Below are 17985 nucleotides of genomic sequence, written 5' to 3'. Positions count from 1 at the left end.
GAGGCAGCAAAGGAGAAGGCAAGTACTGCAGGAGCTTCATAACATCGTGAGGAAGAAGTTCCTCATCATCCATGGGGCACAATGACACAGGCAGAGCAGGAGAGAGAGGGCCAGAAAGAGGAGTACCTTCTTAGCTGATCCAATTAACTTCACCAAGGAGCTTCTTAGACAAAAGTGGAGTGGGCACCTACCTTGCCCAAAAGAGATAATTGATCAGCATCTTTGGGACACCTAATCAGACGCAACCAGGGAGCAAGACTTGTGGGAGGGCATACAGGGACCTGATATGTTCACCAGCACCTACCGCTGAGTTCGACAGCAGGGAGCCCAGCTTGTAAGAGGTCCAGGAAATAGTAAGAACAGCTAGGGCAATCTCAGCACCTGGATCAAGTGGAGTACCATACAAGGTATTCAAGTGGTGTCCCAAATTTCTGTACAGGCTGTGGAGGATCCTCAGGATGGTTTGGAGGAGGTGGAGAGTGGTCCACAAAGGAGATTTGCAGATGGTGTCTGGATTCCAAAGAAGGAGAATGCTTTGAGCATCTCACTGCTCAGCGTTGAGGGGAAGATATTTTTCAGAGTTGCTGCCTGACACCTATTGGAGTACCTCCTGAAGAATCATTATATTGACTCTTCAGTGCAGAAGGGCAGGATAGCGTTGGTTCCAGGTGCATTGAGGATACATGAGTGATCACTCAGTTGGTCAGAGAAGCATGGGAAGGTGAGGGAGATCTCTCCGTGCTCTGGCTGGATCTCGTAAATGCGCATGGTTCCATACTACATAAGCTGGTTGAAGTCGCCTTGAGCACTACTATGTTCCATTCAGGATTGGGGAATTCCTTTTGGACGACTACAGTAATTTCAGTCTAAGAGTTACCTCTGGGACAGTCACATCTGATCAGCATTGACTTGAAAAGGTGATCATAACAGGATGTACAGTGTCTGTGATCATCTTTTCCTTGGCATGCTAGCCAAGTCAGCAGAAGTAGAATGCAGAGAACCATTGTACTGGTCTGGTGTCCGTCAACCACTTGCGAGAGCATTCATGGATGATCTGACTGTAGCAGCAATGTCAGTGTCAGGATGCAGACGGATCCTTTAGGGTCTGGAGAAGCTCACCACTTGGGCAAACATGAGTATTTAAGACAGGAAAGGTGGTTAACAAATTCCGCTTTAACCAGGCGGCCAAATTCCAAGCCTATCAGAGAAGCCAGTGAAGAGCTTTGGCAAAGTGTTTAACAGCTCACTGACGGACACAACATTTATCAATGCAGCTAGGGAAGAGATGCAGCAATTGTTGACAAGTCAGGGCTGCCAAGTAAATTCAAGGCTTGGGTTTACCAGCATGGTATTCTCCCTCGGATCCTGCAGCCCCTGTTAGACTATGATGTCCCACTGTCAATAGTTGAGACCTTTGAGAGAAATATCAACCAGCTCCTATGGAGAGGGCTGGGTCAGCTTAGGAGCCTGAGCAGCATCACCTTGTATGAGAAGAAAAACAGACTGAAACTCCCCATCAGTAGTGTGAACGAGGAGTTCATGGTCACCCATGCAAGAGTAGTGCTGCAATATAGAGTCCGGTGACCCAAAGGTCTCATCCGCTAGCATTGCAGTGAGGATGGGCAGGAGGTGGAGAGCACAGGATGCAGTTGAACACGCCGAAGCACGGCTGTGCCAGAGTGTGCTGGTGGGCTCAGTTGCATAGGGATCGGCAGGCTTGGGTTGCTTCCCAACAGTCCACTATGATAAGATGCAAGGAAGAGCAAGAGGTCCAGCAGGAGGTGTGAGCTGCCATGGAGGAGGTATGTGCCAAATAGATTGCTGGCATAAGGCATCAAGGTGCATGGACAAGATGGAACCAGGTACAGGGCACATCTCTTGGGGGGAAATTTGGCAAGCTGAACTCCACTGCATCAAGTTCCTGATCCAGTCAATCTATGATGTATTGCCAAGCCCAGTCAACCTCTACTGCTGGGGCAAGGCCGAAACACCAACATGCTCTCTGTGCTGACGGAAGTGGGACACTAGAACACATCCTCAGCTGTTGTCCAAAAGCCCTGGAGAAGGGGCATTACCATTGGCACCATGACCAGGTGCTGAAGACAGTGGCTGACACCTTGTGCACAGCCACTGCCCAGGACAAACACCATCATCCAGCAAAGCAAGCAATTGCTTTTATTAAGGCAGGGGAGAAGGCTCAAATCCAGACCAAGAATCATGCAGGCCTCCTAGGAACAGCAAATTAAGACTTAAAGTTAAAGATTTAAAAATTAGGACTGGCAATTAAGAGTCAGCCTAGGGAAACAGCTCCGGTTCCCTGAGCATATCTTCTCTACAATTCTTAGGCCAGACAGTGCTGCTGTCAGAATCATCTAGACAGGTGATCATGTTAGAGCAGATAGCTCCCTGGGAAGACTAGATGGAGCAGTGCTGCAGCAAGGGGTGCCAGGCACATTGTATGCCCACAGTGGTGAGCTGCAGAGGGTTAGCTGGTCAATCCCTCAGCCTAACCTACAGCCAGATGGGCATTGCAGGAGCTCAGAAGAGGAAAGCCATAAGGAACATGACAGAGGTAGCAGCCTCGAGATAGCTATGGATCAGGTGGAGTGATCCGTGATAGAATGTTATTCAAACACAAGTCAGGGCCTGACCAACCCCAGCTGAGTGAGCGAGTCTGATGTTCAAAGACCCAAAACACACTGTGCCCCAGATTACATCACTGATGATATGTCTGAGTGCATCACAAGATGTATCTTTTTATCTATGACTTGGTATTGATTGTAACATGGGACTTCAACAGTACAATACTATGAAGGTACTACATTTTGTTTTTAAACTTAAAACAAGCTGGAACCCAGTCAGTCACAAATACAAGCATTGCTCATTTTATTCCATGTTCTATTATGATATCTCATTTAATCAGTTATTTCTAGTAATAAAATACCCCAGGGGTAACGGATGAGGAATTGATGATCATGAGAGAGAAAACAGCTTTTGGAGAAATAAGTAGGAGAGAGTGTCTAATGGAAATGCTCTTAGGCTTGTTTGGCCAAAGAGTCTCTTTCTGTAGCATAAGGAAACATTTGATTAACCTCTATTCCATTGCTTTTCACATTATACATTTCACATTAGGAAAATGGAAATTCAAAAAAAATTTGATGCATCATGAATTGTCATTTTGTACATATTTCTAATCTGGTACCACACCATTAATTCTATTACCAGTTACTGGAATAAATACCTTTTTAAATATATTAGGTTAAAAAGGCATTAAAGCTGCTTCTGTCAAGGAGTGAAATTTAAGTTGATTCTGAACACAGAACAACAGTACAGATTCCCTAAGTGTCAAGTATATAGGCAATGATTCATTTTGACATGGTGAAATAGCACAGAATGAATTAATTAAAATACTTAATGTTGCCAGCTGCACTTAATCCTTCCACAGAAATAGGGAGAAGCTGTACTGTAATTCAAAATGGGCATCAATTTGAGAAAAAGGTTTGGGAAAGCAAAGAAACAAGCAAAACAATTTCAAGATATTCACTGGGTATTCGTTATACATCTACAGTATTAAGAGATGTAACAATGTAAATGCAGAACTGAGGTAACCCTCTAAATGTGGCTCATAATAAACTAGGTTTATTAGTTAAACTCTGGCTAACACCCATGTTACTCAGCATTGCATGGGTAATGGTCAGAAGGCTATCTTCAATGAACAACACATGTCCAGGGTCGTTATGATTCGGGTTCAGCCAAACAGGGAAGTTGAAATAATCTGTTGTGGGAATGAAAATAAAGGTGAATGCTGTGTAAATACAGGCCCATGCAAAGTTTTTGTTCCCCAAGAGATAAAGTACCTTACACCAGCATGAAACTAAAGTGGAAGTATATTTATTGGTGTTCCAACTTTAACAGTTAACAGAAAATAGGGCCCATTACAGTTAAACCAGTCTAAATATGCACATAAACACTGAAGCTCATTGCTGAGCAGTCAGCTGCTTTGCTTTAATTACTCACAGTGCTGAACCCACATTTTACATGAAAGACACCAGCCACAGTATGTACTTCCCTTGAAGGCTGTTATGGTCAAACTGGTTAGCTCAGGACTATTGGCACTTCCTCCTTGGAAACATTCACCTGCACAAAGCACTTCTTACAAAGGTGTCTCTCCTTTGGGTGGGATTCTGTGAGTGTCTTCCCTCGTGCTCTTCTCTGTATTTCCTTCTTCTTCCAACACCTCTCGCTGCTACCTCATAAGCTTTTTGCAGTTCTTTCCTCATATTAACACAGATCTGAGATACATCTTCTGTGGCAAGTCCTCCCTGGAGGTTCCAAAACAAAGATCTACAGGTAGCCTTGCTTCGCATCCGAACATCAAATAGCATGGTGAGTAGACAGTAGCTTCACTCTGAGTACAGTTGCAACAGTGTACTAAATGTCCAATATGCTGGCTCCATTTGCTCTTTTTGTTGACATCCAGAGTTCCAAGCATGTGTAGCAATGTCCTGTTGAATCTTTCAGGCTGAGAAACACCCTGAGGGTGATATGGCATAGTCCTTGACCTCTTGACTCCAAGCATGCTCAGTAACTCATGTATGAGCCGACTGTCAAAATCCTTTCCCTGATCACTATATATCCTTCTTGGGAGGAAATAATGAATAAAATATTTCTCCCATGACACTTTTGTAACTGTGGATGCTCTCTAATCCTTTGTGGAAAAAACTTGAGCGTATCTGCTGCAGTGGTCTGCAACAATCAAGACATTCGCAGCGTTACTGGAATCAGGCCCTATGGAAAGGAAATCCATACACACTAAATCAAGTGGTCCTGTGCTTTGCAAATGAGATAAGGGAGCAACTCTTTTAGGTAACGTCTTTCTCCATATACATCAGATGCATGACTTAGAGTACTCTTTAACTTCAGGTTTCATTCGAAGCCAATAGAACTGACGGCAGGTGAATCCATTCATCTTGTCAAACTCCAAATGACCCGAGTCATCATTAAGTGACTTCAGTACAATCAGTACTCCGGCACATCTCAGGGAAAACCAACTGGATACGCCGAGGTCTGACTGGAGGAGACACAATCCTGTATAAAATTTTGTTCTTCATCTCCAGTTTTGTTCCATTCCCTCATCAGTAGGGGTATCGTAGGGTGTCTTCTCTTCTCAACTTGGGCCATATTCCCTTTGACATCAGATGACTAGATGGGACCTATATAAGGGTCATCTTGCTGGTCTGCTGCCAACTTCGCAGGTCTCAAGGCAGGCAACTGCTTTGTATTTAGCGCCTTAGTTGCAATATACTTGCAGAATAGCAGGGATAAAAGCTCCCAAATAATCAACAGCTCTTCTAGAACATAGTCTTCGCTCTGATTTCCCAGCTGGGGAAAATTGGCACATTGCTTGAACACCAAAGGCTGAAATGTCCTCCCACTCTCTGTCCGTTGCCAGCACCTCATGAGAATGTCATGGCAATGCATCTACATCAATGTTCTGACTTCCTGGCCGATATCTAAGGCTGAAATCATAAGCAGACAACACCGCCAACCAGCGATAACTGGTGGCATCCAATTTTACCAAAGGTCAAAATATACAGTAAGTCAGTGGATTGTTGTTGGTCCTCACCTCGATCTAGGCACCATTAAGGTAGTTAGTTAACTTATCCACCACTGTCCATGTCAATGCCAGAAACTCCAATTTGAGAACAGGATAGTTTCATTCAGATGGTGACAGACTCTGGCTGACAAAAGCAACATCTCAACTCTTTATTTTGGTGTCGATACAAACCACCACCTAGTCCTTCTGTGTGCAGTACATATGTCAATTGGGGGTTTGCAAAGGCAAGCACAGGTGTTTTACTCAGTGACTCTTTTAGCAGCTAAAATGCCTCTTCACACTTTGCATCCCATCTTTCCCCAAAAGGCTCCGAAGGGTCAAGATAAAGCTTGCCCTCTTCTCCCCATGTCTCTTCCCTTTCATCGTTAAGGGAGCATAACCACATAGGACTTGATTCAAAGGGTGGCTTACTCTAGTAGTCCTTTACAAATTTCTGGTAGTACCCACAGAATCCAAGGAATAAATGTAGAGCACTCATATTCTTGGGCCTTGGCCATGTGGTTATAGCCTCTATCTTAGATGGATCCATAGCCACTCCCCAGTTACAGTTTTAAATCTTCAGCTTTCAGTGGGTTTAACACCTTCAGTAGTCTTGTCTCATGCTCCTCCGGTGTTGACTCAAACACTATGAGATCATCTAAGTATACCAGGTCAACAAGCAAGCTTATGTCACCAACGATCTGCTCTATGATGTTGGAAAGTAGCAGGGGTTCCTGATATGCCCCGAGGCATCCTTTCAAACTGAAATAATCAAACAGACACATAAATGCCATCTTTTCTTTGTCAGCTTCACTCATGGGTATTTGATAACACCTACTTTTAGATCCAACACACTGAACCATTTACTTCCATTTAAGCAGGCCAGTGTATCTTCGATCTATGGAATAGTACATTGGTCCGGCACTGTACGTCCGTCCAATAATCGCACATTCATATCTTCCCATTCTTCTTCCTCACAACGATAGGTGACATATGTGATAACTCCAGTTTACTTCAGTTTCAGCTCTTCAGGTATCGGTGAGAAACCAAAGTTGAATGACTTCAATGCCAACTTCCCCGATGTAGGAGACTATTCCTCTTCCATTTTCCTCACCAGAGAACTAGACACTATCCACACAGGAAAAAGATGTTCAATTGGCATTCCATGTCTGAGGATAACATCTCTTCCTGAGGTATTCCTGACAATTACTGTCATCCTGTTTGCATAGATAGCCGAAGATTTCTACAGTTCAGGTCTCACTAGCACTCCTGCAGGTAAGAATGACTCTTCTTCCTGATTTTCCGAAGCTTCCACCAGGAGGGCCGAGACGTTGGGCATTCTGGCAAATTTCAGGGTTCCCATCACTCTAGCTCCTTCTCCAGGATGTAACATGACAGGTTTAGACTGGGTATATCATACAGTTCCTCACTTATGCTCATCAACTTGCATCTTCTCAAAAGCAGCTCTGAACACAGCGTGAAAGGACAGGGTTTAAAAAAAAGCTCTCCCTTTCTCTCCTTGCATGCCCCCACAAGCCTTTTCACAATAGAAATATTTGTTCCCATAGGAATGGAAGCTTCACCTTTTCCAAACGGATCTGGGAAAACCAACACTAGTGTATCAATAGTCTCAGCTACACCAACAATAGACAATAGGTGCAGAAGTAGACCATTCGGCCCTTCAAGCCTGCACAGCCATTTTGAGATCATGACTGATCATCTACTATCAATACCCGGTTCCTGCCTTGTCCCCATATCCCTTGATTTCCCTATCCATAAGATACCTATCTATCTATCTATCTATCTATCTATTTTCAACATCTGAAAACTCCAGTTTCAATGACAAGGAACCATCGTATGGGTGATCAGCACTCAGCACTTAATTATCTCAAGGGCACTAAGTGGCTTCAATGCTAATGCATCCAATACCTGTTGTACAAGGATCTGTAGAAAAAAGTAACTTGACAACTTGTGTCAAGTAGGGCTCTAACATAAATAACCTTCAATCCATATGGATACATCAGAGCATAATCCCACTAAGTCTTCTGGAAGAGTTTATTGCACTTCAGTATTTCTGGTGATACACTGACTGGAATGTGTTTGACCCAGTATATTAGGCCGTTCCTTTACTGGGTACCTCCATAGCTTTGTTTCTTCTTTTCCTTGTTTGCTTAACCACAGCCTCTCATAGTTTTGCTTAAAATATCCATCTTCTCCACAGTTGTAAAAGAAAATAGCAGTTGTCTCCTTAGTCAAAAGACCGTCTTCAGCAGCATTCCTCTGCTTAGTAAGTCCCACAGATTGGTCGGGTGTTGTACAGATGTGTCACGTCTAGATACACCACTAGCAGATATCAACCGAGATATCTCAGCTTTCAGGTTTTTCCACTTCATTTTGCAAAACCTCCATTTGTATGACATCAGGGGGTTGCTTTAACAGCAAGGGCTACAAATGAAGGCATTACCTGAGTGTTGGACACATTCCATTCCTCCATCATATTTTCCTCCTCTCTTACTTGTCTAGGTAACTCAGTAAAAGATGGAGGAGGATGCATCTTGTGGGTCATTCGAATACGTAGAGCAATCATTTCATGTCACTGAGCAGCCTTTGTAACGTGCTCCCCTCCCAAACAATTGAATGACCCCTTTGCAGCACAAAGAGTGTAGCAGAAAAGGTAAGCAGACAGCTTCTCTCCTTCCACTTGAAATGTGTGCCTGAATTTCATCATGAGATCACTGAATTTTCAGTAGAACCAAAAGCATTTTCCAGAGCTTCCATATAGTTAGCTGACATGTAAAGGATTTTCTACCTTTCAGAACCACACTACATCAGAGACCTGACCCTTTAAACTCTACCAGTCTCTGCTTTTTCGTATTATCTGAGCACCACCATTTATCCAACTGAGAGGTCTGCTCAGCCCAAGCCTCATATTCTTCTTCCCCATTAGGTGTGGGCTGACTCTAGTCAACATTCTCAGCCTATGATAACTTTGGCTCTCCAAAGGTACATTTTGGCATTTATTGACCGGTGATGTAATAGTCAAAACCAGCTCCGAATTTATATCGGCAGCTGAAGAACCTATTAGACTTTTCACATCAGACAAAGTCTTCCCCTCACTCTGTAGAAAAGAGAACTTGCCTTTAAAAATCTTCACCCTCAGCTGCATTCTCGCCAATTCTAAAGATATGATAAAAAGATAACCCTGCCTCTCCAGGTGCCCCTAACCTATCGGGCAGCACGACTTCAGGCACTGGTAGACTGGACTAACACGACGTTCTTATCAACTGACGTACCAGAACGCCGATCAGTGTAACTTCCCCCAAAAATTTTACAGAACTCAACGTTCTATATAGCAGTTCATCAGGGACAGAAACTTTAAGCAGAACACAAGCAATTTGAGGGGATAGTCTCTTCCAATCACACCAGAACCTAATCTCTGCAACATCCATAATAACATATCTTAATTACAGCGTACCTTACATCCCACAAAACACTAGCTTAAACACAAAGGAAGTACTTTACCAATCCTTATGCAGCACTTCATCCTGGATGAGCCCTGAAAAATATGAGCTTCTCATCGTAGCTTGTCAACTAGACTCATTAGCTAACTCTGGCCAACAGCTAAGTGACTCAGCATTGCAAAGGTAATGGTGAGAAGGTCACCTTCAATAAGCATCTCCAGTCTAGAGTTGATATGATTCGGGTTCAACCTAACAGGAAAGTTGGAATGTTCTGTTGAAGGAATGAAAATTATGGTGTATGCTGTATAAATACTGTCTGATTGGAAATTTTCATTCACCACGAAATAATGGACCTTACACCAGCACAAAATTAAAGTGGAAGTATATTTACAATTATTTCTACTTTAACAAATGTTTAATAGAAAAAGCCCCATTAAGGTTAAAACAGTCTAAATGTGCACATAAATGTTGGAACTCATTGTTGAGTAGTCAAATGCTTTGCATTAATTACTCATGGCGCTGAACCAATTCTATGTGAAAGACACCAGACACAGTTCAAATTTCCCTCGAAGAATGCATGAACAAACTGGTTAACTCAGAAGTATTGGCACCTCCTCCTTGGATCCAATTGTCTGCATAAAGCACTTTTTACAACAGGGAAGAACTTTGGTCAAAGTTCCACGAGCGTCTCTCCTTGTACTGCCCCCCACACCTCCTCCTTCATCCAACACCTCTCTCAACAAAGACCCAAACCAACCCACCTTCTCCTAGAAATCTGATGCCACCAAGCTCTCTCAAACATTCCATGGCATCCCACTGGACAGCATGTTATCAAGACAAACCCAATTGGCTTACAACCATATTCTTAAGCAGAGCAAATGACTCCTTATTTTGGTAGCAACCAAAATATTGGGCTGTGAAGCTTAATTAATAAAACACACTGCATTTTACAGAAAAGCTGCAGAAAATAAGACACCTAACAACATAAAGGTAGGAATACAAAATACATGTTCTTAACCAGGGCATTACACCCAAATTAAGTTTCAAAACCCAGTGGTCACAGACTCAAAATGAGGGTCTGGGCATTCACAGAGGTGAGAAGATATTGCTCAGATCCTTAAGACCCTCATGCACGTTAATATATTAAAATATGATTCATTTTCTATTCATTTCCCATGAAGTCATTTTCCTGTCTATAAAACCAACTGGACCAACTGGAAAATAAAATGAACATTCTGGAAAAATATATGCACTGCAACAGTTCCATCTCCATTAAAACCCTGCTCCATTCAAATGTCTTGGCTCCTGCTTTTTAAATTTTCACTGTGAGTTTATCTTTAATTTGCTTGGTTTTCCATTGAAACAGCAAATTAAATACAGCAATGTCACGAATTAATGAGCAAGAGAGATTAATCATCATTAAGCACGGAAGAGCTTGTCAATCTATGATGTACAAGTTATTAATAATAGTCAAGACTTTTTCTCTCCCAAAAGCCCATAGTAATGTTCCGGAAACACCTCTGTTACTGATTATTCATAGTTAGGTAATTCACAGTTAATTAAGCGTTTGATGCATAGGTAGTAACTTAAGTGAACTCAATGAAATTAAATTAAGTGGAAATGTCAAGGGATGCTACAAATGGTGGTCAAATAGTTCCGTTTATTATCTGAGAATGTACAATGTACAATCTGAAATTCTTAGTCTTCACAGACATCCATGAAAAACAGAACCCCAAAAGGAATGACAGAAAAACCTTAGAACAGGGTTGGGCAAACTTTTTGACTTGTGGGCCACAAAGGGTTCTAAAATTTGACAGGGGGGCCAGACCAGGAGCAGATGGACGGAGTGTTTTGGTAATACACCTCATAAGAGAAAATAAAATATCATGGGATATGTAGAAAACATGTGCTTTAATTTCAATTGAAAATGAACAAATGCATTACAACAAAATATCTGTCTTTGAAGTCCCATGGTATTTAGCTATTTATTGAAATGACTTTTAAAACACTGAAATTTAAATGAATAAAATACAGCTTTTTTTAATAGTAACAGTTATTATTTTAAAGCACTGAAAATTCTGTTATCCTTCAAGATATTATCATCATCACTCTCCTCCTGACTGTCTTTATTTCAAAAACGGTAGGAGATGCAGGTCTACTTGTCCTGCTCCTTCTTATTCAATTGTCCCCTGTGCCAAAACTCAACAACGACCAGCACAAAGACAGAACAGTGACAGCGCGCCAGTATGCGGAGCGCGTTATTTGATCTGGAGGGCATTTTTTATTTTGAGAACGTACGTGCACCTGCGCACTACTCATGTCCATCACTTAACAGAAATGACATGTAACATGTAAGGCTTATTGAAAAAAATATTTTCAAATGCATTTTTTACATAACACAATGAAGAAACTTATTTTTAATTTCAGTGGGAACAGTGTTGTTGGTCTCCCTTTTTAGCCAGCGCATCAAAGTCTGGATTTAGTTTTGTTGTGGCGATTCTCAGGATGGATCTGAGGTGTTGGTCAGTTAACTTGGATCTGTGGCTGGCTTTGTTGATGTTCATGACACTGAACGCCTGTTCACACAAATAGGTCGAGCCGAACAAAGAGTAAAGCGCAAATGTGGAGTAATACGCTGCACCTCAACAAAGGTCAATGTGTAGCGGTGTGCTACATGCAGCTCTAAAATTACGACACGGAGTTGGTAACTGCAGCCGAAGAAAAAAACTTCATTCGAAATCCCCAGCCTCACTTTTAAGCCTCCCTCAACCTGCCCCCCGTGGCGCAGAGGCTCCAAAGCTCTGTGCTCGCAAATCCCCGCAGGCTATCTCCTTTAGCCGGAATGCTGGCTAATTGTGAGCCGGTTCGGATGTGCCAGGAAATGGGTCGCCACAAATGTATATAGAGTGCGTCATCTATTGGGAAATCGCCAGAATTGTGGGGAAAAAACATTAACAGGGTTTATTAATATAATTTCATCAAGTTCTGCGGGCCGGATTAAAAAGCTTAACGGGCCGCATATGGCCCGCGGGCCGTAGTTTGCCCATGCCTGCCTTAGAACCTCAATTCCTCCTCTCCCTTGCTCAAGCAGCAGCAAAACATCAACCTCCTCTCCACTGTCTATTCAACAGAAACCATCAGGGCCCACCACCCACCAAGCAATAGCAAAACAATGTCAGGAATATAGGCTTAGCTGGAATTAGTAGCATATACGTTCGATCTTCCTATAAAAAGGATACATTTTTGAGAGCACCAAACTAAACACTTCTTCAGATATTGATTGCCGTTATGAGGTCAATTTCAAATGACCTAATTCTTCCAAATTTTTCATACTTGAGATAATTCACTTCATGCTAAAAGATACGGGTGATAACACCTCTCGTTCCTTATTATGCTCCCTCCTATTGTCAGTTTTAACATCCTTTTGAATTTAAGCCCAAATATTAATTTTTGGTTGGTTCTTTAATCATACTAAATAACATATCAAATCATTCTTTCCTTTGAAGGCATGTTTTTTTTCTAATCATGATCTCAATTGCAAGGAGAAATTCTTCTCTGTAACTACTTCCCAACCTTGTTTCAGTACAGGAGAAGCTATAGCAACAATTCCATTTGGTTGAAAGTGCAGACCAGGTATGAAACCTGGTGCTTTCTTATCATATATTTCTGCTAAACACTCTTCAATTCTTCATTTGGAATACATCAGTCAATCAAATGATTTATCTCTAATTTTCACCCATCACTGTTAACCCAGTTCTTCCAGGATATACTCATCATTTCTCTGTATTTGTTCCACAACATTCTGTGGCGTGCCCATCTGATCCCTATTTGCAGCTTACCACCAGTAGTAGTCTTAACGACCTTATCTTTCCTGCTGGCAAATATTAATTGGGTTGGAGTTAATCTTCCCTCCTTACTCTCTTCAGCCACTCTTCCTTTGCTGAGCTAAACACACTTCCAAGTCATAGCTTATAATCAGTGAATCAACATTCTTCTCATGGATGATGACTCAGAAAGCACCTCAATTAGTGATACATTCCACTATGTTGTCTATTTAATCTTTTGTGGACTTGACATAACATCCACTTTTTTATTTGTTTATATTCTTTGCTTAAGTACTTTAAAGCATTTCACCCTACCTGGCTTTGTTATAAGAGCCATGCTTGTCCACATTCCAGACTGATGTCCAGGCTTTAGTTAGGTACAGAAGTTGTTTGTTTACCTAGATGCTGTTTGGATTAGAGGACATGTGCTATAATGGAAGATTGGACAAACTTGTGTTATCTTTGTCTGGAGCAGCAGAGCCTGACAGAAATCTGATAGAGGTTTATAATCTTATGAGAGGCATAAATGGAAATAGACAACCAGTATCTTTTCCCCAGGGTTCAGATATCTAATACCAGAGGGCATGAGTTTAAGGTGAGTGTGGGTAAATTCAAAGGAGATGTGAAGGGCGAGACCCCCCCACACACCAAACTTTGTGGTGATGGTGACAAATACAATATGGGTGTTCAAGAAGCTCTTAGATTGGCATATGAATGTGAGGGATAGGATACATGGATTGTGTAGGCAGAAGGCATTAGTGTAATTGGGCATTTGATTATTAACGTAATTAATTTGGCATAATAAGGTGAGACGAAAGGCCTGTTCCCGTGCTGTTCTATTTTTATGTTTTAAATTAAACAAGATCTGCATCTATAATTACTGTATTGTGAATCCTCATCTGTAACCCCCTTTTAAACCTATCTTCATAAAGCTCAGCAGCATGATACTACACAGCTGAAGAACCAGAATGATTGCCAATGAAATCAAGTTTTTAGTAAGTAGTTACCTGCCTATCTACTTTAAATATGTTTAATGTAAAGAACATTCACTCATTTGTCCATAGAAAAATCAAGGGATGGAACTTAAAAATGAAAAGCAATTCCCTCCATGAAAAGCTGAAACAGTGTACTCACATATCTGTTGATTCTTCAGGCTCCTGGGAATATTCAGGATCTCTGCAAATATCAGAATCAGAGCTGCAGAAACAGAATAAATGGATTGAATTGAAACACAGAATCTAATTGAGCACTATTCTGTATAGTCAAACTCAAAATTATGTGTGAATATTTCCAGAAGGACTTGACAGTGTTTTACTATCTAAACAAGAACAGCACTTCATGTGATGAGAAAGCGCATCACAGAAATGATAGTCATAGATCAATTGGGATTCATCCTCTCATGCTAGCCACAGACATATTTCGATCAGAGCTTGGAGACATTGAGCTACCGCTCAAAATATTGCTAATCTTTTGAAATATGGATAGAAGGTTTGGAGTGTTTAACACAACCTTGCCTTTCCTTCAAATAGCGATTTTCTAGCTATTGAACAGAACCTCAATTGATTACTTTTTAAAATTAAAAGCCATTGGGTTCCTGACGAAGGGTCTCGGCCCCAAACATCTCCTTATAGATGCTGCCTGGTCTGCTGTGTTCCACCAGCATTTTGTGTGTTGTTTCAGTTACCAAGGTCTAGTTGGCAGCACTCTGGCCTAAGTTAAAAGCTGAGAGTTCAAGACACACCGCAAACTTTTGAGCCCAAAATCTAGGCCAATATTTCACAGTGGAACTGAGGAAATTCTTGCACTGTTAAAGGTGGGTCCAATGTTGTATCATGTCTCTATGCATCCTTACAGCTGGAAATTAATGAATACAGATTTTAATAAAGAGCAATGGAGTTTCAGCATCCTGGCCAATGGTTAAGTGTGCATTGATTAGTTGGGAGGGGCAAAATGTTGACTGGCAGGTAGTGTGACCTCCGACCAGGTGAGGGCAGTGCTGTCACATGACAGGCACGGCTCTCTGGTTACACATGGTCTATCCAGAAGATGTCAACCAAAGGAGCATTGTACACAGGGAAATTTGAGAAAGTGATTATAAAAAGCTATGGGATCTAGGCATAAATAGAAGCATGAAATACATGTACCTATAAAACACTAGTTGATGGTAACTAGAACATTGCTCACAGTTTAGGCATCACATGTTAGGAAAGTTGTGAAGGCCTTACTGAAGGTGCAAAAGAGATTTACCAGAATGATTTTGAGTTGTTAGACTTTAATTATGCAAATAGACTAAAAAACATATTCACCTTGGAACATGGAAGCTCAGAGGAGAACCAACAGGAATGTTTAAAATCATGAAAGATGTCAAAGCAGATTTAGAGAAACTGCTCCCATTGGTGCAGGGCTGAAGAGCCAGAAACATAGAGTTAAAGCTATTGGTAAAAGAAAAGAAAAAAATTATTTTACACAGTAAATGGTTTAGGGTCTGTAATGCATTGCCAGGGAAACTAGAAGTAGAATCAGTTGCACTTTTTAAAAGGGAGCTGGGTATGTATCGGAAACGAAAGAGGAGAGAGACTGGTTAAACTACTCTTACAAACAGATAGTATGAGCACAATGGACCAAATAGGCTCCTTCTTGCTGTAGCCATTCTGAGAATTTTGCCAGTTTAGTAGAACACCCAAATATGCAGGCAATTTATATTACAGTACTGTTATATTTTCTCACACATGCTCTTAGCCCCAGCACAGTCCTTGGACTGCAAACAGCATATTTCACTGTATTTTTCAATGTTTGTAATAAATATCAAAAAACGGTTTTCAATTTAGCTTCATAACTTTAAAGAATGAACTATAGAGTATAAATTTCTCAATTCCCAAAAAAAATTGTATCTTAAAGTTGACAGCATCTTACAAAACTGATTAAATCTATGTCAGCAACTCTTTCTCTCAAGATGCATTAGCTAAGTGTGATGTGATGCCAATGAACTTAGATCAAATTTCGAAAAGACTAATATGAACAATCACAGAGTTTTGATTATAATTTTAAATGGTGTCATTCTGTGGTAGAACAGGATTGAACTCAATGCGACTATCAGCTAGAGATTTATTTTTCTGAAACGAGTCAGGCAACAAAGAACAAAGACTACCTTCATTGAAATCAGAAGCTAGCAGAAGTTATTGAATTTTCATAGAAGATGCAAGATTTTTTTTATTGTAATTCTTCAGCACACGAAGTGTAAAGACCTTCACAAGTCTTCCAGAGCCCGCTGCAGTGAAGCATCCCCACAGCATGATGCAACCACCACTATGCTTCATGGTAGGGATGGTACATTTTTGATGATGTGCGTTGTTTGGCCTACACCAAACATAGTGTTTAGTCTGATGGCCAAGAAGTTCAATTTTGGTTTCCTCAGACCATTGAACCTTCTTCCAGCTGATTTCAGTCTTCCTCATGCCTTCTGGCAAACTCTAGCTGAGATTTCATGTGTTTTCAGCTGGTGGCTTTCACTTTACCACCTCCCAGAAAGCTGTGATTGGTGAAGCGCCTGGGCAACAGTAGTTGTATTGGCACTCTGTCCCATTTCAACCACTGAAGCTTGTAACTCCTGCAGAGTTGTCATGGGTCTTTTGCTGGCCATCCTCACAAATCCCCTTCATGGTCACTCTGTTTTTTAGGACAGCCTGCTCTGGGCAGATTTATAGCTGTGTCATATTCCTTCCATTTCCTGATGATTGATTTAACTGTGCTCTAAGGGATATTCAGTGACTTGGAAATTTTGTTGTATCTGTCTCTTGACTGAGCTTTTCAATAACATTTTTCTGGAGTTGCTTGGAGTGTTCTTTTGTCTTCATGGTGTAGTTTTTGCCAACATACAGACTCACTAGCAGTTAGACCTTCCAGATACAGGTGTATTTTTACTACAGTCAATTGAAACACTTTGACTACACACAGGTCTCCAAAAACTGATCTCCATTTAACTAATCATGTGACTCCTAAAACTAATTGGCTGCACCATTGATGACTTGGTGTGTCATATTTAAGGGGGTGAATATTTATGCAACCATTTTTAATATTAATTTAGATCGCTTTGTACAGATTTGTCTTTACTTTGACACGAGCCTTTTTCTGTTGATCAGTGTCAAAAAAAACAAATTCAATCCACTGTAATTCAATGTTATAAAACAGTAAAACATGAAAACTTCGAAGGGGGTGAACACTTTATATAGGCACTGTAACTAATTCATTCCCATTTCATATATTCATGAAACTTTGTAAATTCTACCTTCTCTGGAACGTCCTGTTTATCAGAGATTTAAAGTGATATACAGTTATAAGCAGACACTGAGAGCTTTGTTTATTTATGTTCATCACCTGGAATTAATCTCAAGAGGCAAAGAAAGAATTTTACACTGAAAGCAATAACACAAATATGGTATCACATTGCAGTATACAGCTACGGGGAAACAAATTTTTCTCAAGGTATATAGTAAAACGATTCAATAGGTGCACACCCACCGGGCAGATTACATTCATTAGCCGCATTCCTGTCAAAAGCCCTGTCTGAAGGTTATAGTTTGGAAAAAATGTCCAAGTTCTTCAGAGGAAACGTAGGAGCTAATCTCACAGCAAAGCTATCAGGAGGGTGGAATAGAAGAGGTTGTTGCTATAGAAGAATATAAACGAAAATGTAATTTTTAATTCAAGATGCTCAGGGAATAGAACCCAACATTGGTTATTAAGAACATGATGCATGACTAGGTCTAAACAAATTTCAATCAACTCACACAAAATGCTGGAGGAACTCAAAAGGTCAGGCAGCATCTTTGGAAATGATTAAACAGTCAACATTTCGGGCTTTAAGAAATACTCTCCTTCTTTAAGAGAGTAAAGGAATGACAAGATGACAGAATAAACAGAAGGGTCTCTGCCCAAAATGTCAACTGTTCATTCATTTCCGTATGTGCTGCCTGACCTGCTGATTTCCTCCAGCACTTTGTGTGTGTTGCTCTGGATTTCCAGCATCTGCAGAATCTTGTTTAAAAATTGAGTCAACTAAGGTTTCTGCTAGATGAATGACAGGAGATGGTCCAGAAAGATATTG

The 17985-nt window shown here is 41.0% G+C and overlaps 1 protein-coding gene across 2 annotated transcripts in view; it reads right to left on the bottom strand.

Moving 5' to 3' along the window:
- Nucleotides 1-17985, bottom strand: part of rad18 (RAD18 E3 ubiquitin protein ligase) — a 237007-nt gene that overhangs the window by 23769 nt on the left and 195253 nt on the right. For both annotated transcript variants that reach the window (XM_059944408.1, XM_059944409.1), the window contains one exon: nt 14016-14078. In XM_059944408.1, coding sequence (XP_059800391.1) covers nt 14016-14078 — 63 coding nt within the window. The remainder of the gene's footprint in view (nt 1-14015; nt 14079-17985) is intronic.

The sequence above is a fragment of the Hypanus sabinus genome, chromosome 19, assembly GCF_030144855.1.
Source record: "Hypanus sabinus isolate sHypSab1 chromosome 19, sHypSab1.hap1, whole genome shotgun sequence".
NCBI classification, from domain to species: Eukaryota; Metazoa; Chordata; class Chondrichthyes; order Myliobatiformes; family Dasyatidae; genus Hypanus; species Hypanus sabinus.
Note: the sequence above shows the minus strand (reverse complement) of the source record. Positions and strands in the feature narration are given on the sequence as shown.